Source organism: Emiliania huxleyi (genome assembly GCF_000372725.1).
Source record: "Emiliania huxleyi CCMP1516 unplaced genomic scaffold EMIHUscaffold_8789, whole genome shotgun sequence".
Classification (NCBI taxonomy): Eukaryota; Haptophyta; order Isochrysidales; family Noelaerhabdaceae; genus Emiliania; species Emiliania huxleyi.
Genome location: NW_005195448.1, coordinates 1 through 1228, shown reverse-complemented (window position 1 = coordinate 1228; position 1228 = coordinate 1). Strand labels below are relative to the sequence as shown.

The 1228-nt window shown below is 61.1% G+C and overlaps 1 protein-coding gene across 1 annotated transcript; it reads left to right on the top strand.

The window, feature by feature from the left end:
- Positions 1-651: 651 nt before the first annotated feature.
- On the top strand, positions 652-1172 carry EMIHUDRAFT_259188 (hypothetical protein; the record flags this gene model as incomplete). The annotated part of the gene is made up of 2 exons (XM_005758214.1): positions 652-990; positions 1098-1172. Coding segments are annotated over 2 exons (414 nt in total), but the record flags the coding sequence as incomplete, so codon positions are not given.
- Positions 1173-1228: the final 56 nt, after the last annotated feature.

Genomic DNA, 1228 nt, shown 5'->3' with positions numbered 1-1228 from the left:
CGCCCCGCCCGCCCGCCCGCAATAAGCGCAGGATGGATGTCCTCTTCAGCCTGCCGAGAGCTTCCTTCCAGGGATCCACTACGAAGTCATCTCCGGGCCAGACTATGTTCACAACGGTGGGAGGCCAACCTCTAGCCATGTGAACCAAAAAGAAAAATATATTCTCAAAGCCAGTCAGAGCACCGTCCAAAGGCGGGTGCTGTCGACTAAGGGACAATCTTGTCTGTCGGCAGCCGAACTTGTGATGGGACACCCCTCGGAATCCAACTGCGTACTACTTGGCTAGCACGCTATTGGCATACCGACGGCTAAGGCCGAAATCGGTTCACACCTGCTCTTGCAGGTGTGAACACAAAGGATTCGCTGTATCTACTCAACTGCTCCGCTTACACTTACCTGTGAAGTGTGAACAGCGGATTTTGAATCAGCGTTCTCCTTGAACGATATCGGTGTCGAAACACCGCTCTGACAGCGCTCACAGCTGCGTTCCTCCGCAACGATAGCGACGATGCAGCCCGCGCTTTTGTTTTCTCGCTCGCTTGATTGGTTTGGGCACGTCCAGCTCCAGGTTTCTGGCCCGCACCACGGCCCCTCTCTCTCTCTTCAGACCTCGCCCCTCACCGCTATTCCATCACACCCACAGACAGTCATATGCTGCTCTACGCCGCGCTCGGCGCCGTCGTCCTCTTCTTCTGCGTCACCACCTCGCCCCAGGCCGTGGCACGCCTCCTGCTCCACCTCGCTGTCTGGCTGCCGTACCACTGCGGCCGGCACGTCGCCTCGTTCCTCGCGCCGAGCTTCTTCTGGAAGTCGGTGCAGGGCGAGGTCGTCGTGCTCACGGGCGGTGCGGGCGGCATCGGCAAGCTGATCGCGACAAAGTTCGCCGCCGCCGGCGCCACCCTCGTGCTGCTCGACAAGTCCGCCGAGCTGCTTGACGAGGCGCGCAAAGCCGTCGAGGCGGCGGCAAGGCGGGCGGGCTCGACTGCAGCGGTGCACGCGATTTGTGTCGACCTTAGCAACCGCGAGGCAACCTTTACCCGGCGATGGCACGGGCCGACCTTACATCCTTGTGGTTGCATTGTATTGGTATATTGTAGGCGACCTACGCGGCGATGGCGCAGGCCGCCGAGGCGGCGGGCCCGTGCACGATCCTCGTCAACAACGCGGGCATCGTGACGGGCAAGAAACTGCTCGACGGCTCCGACTCGCTGCAGGAGCTCACGATGGC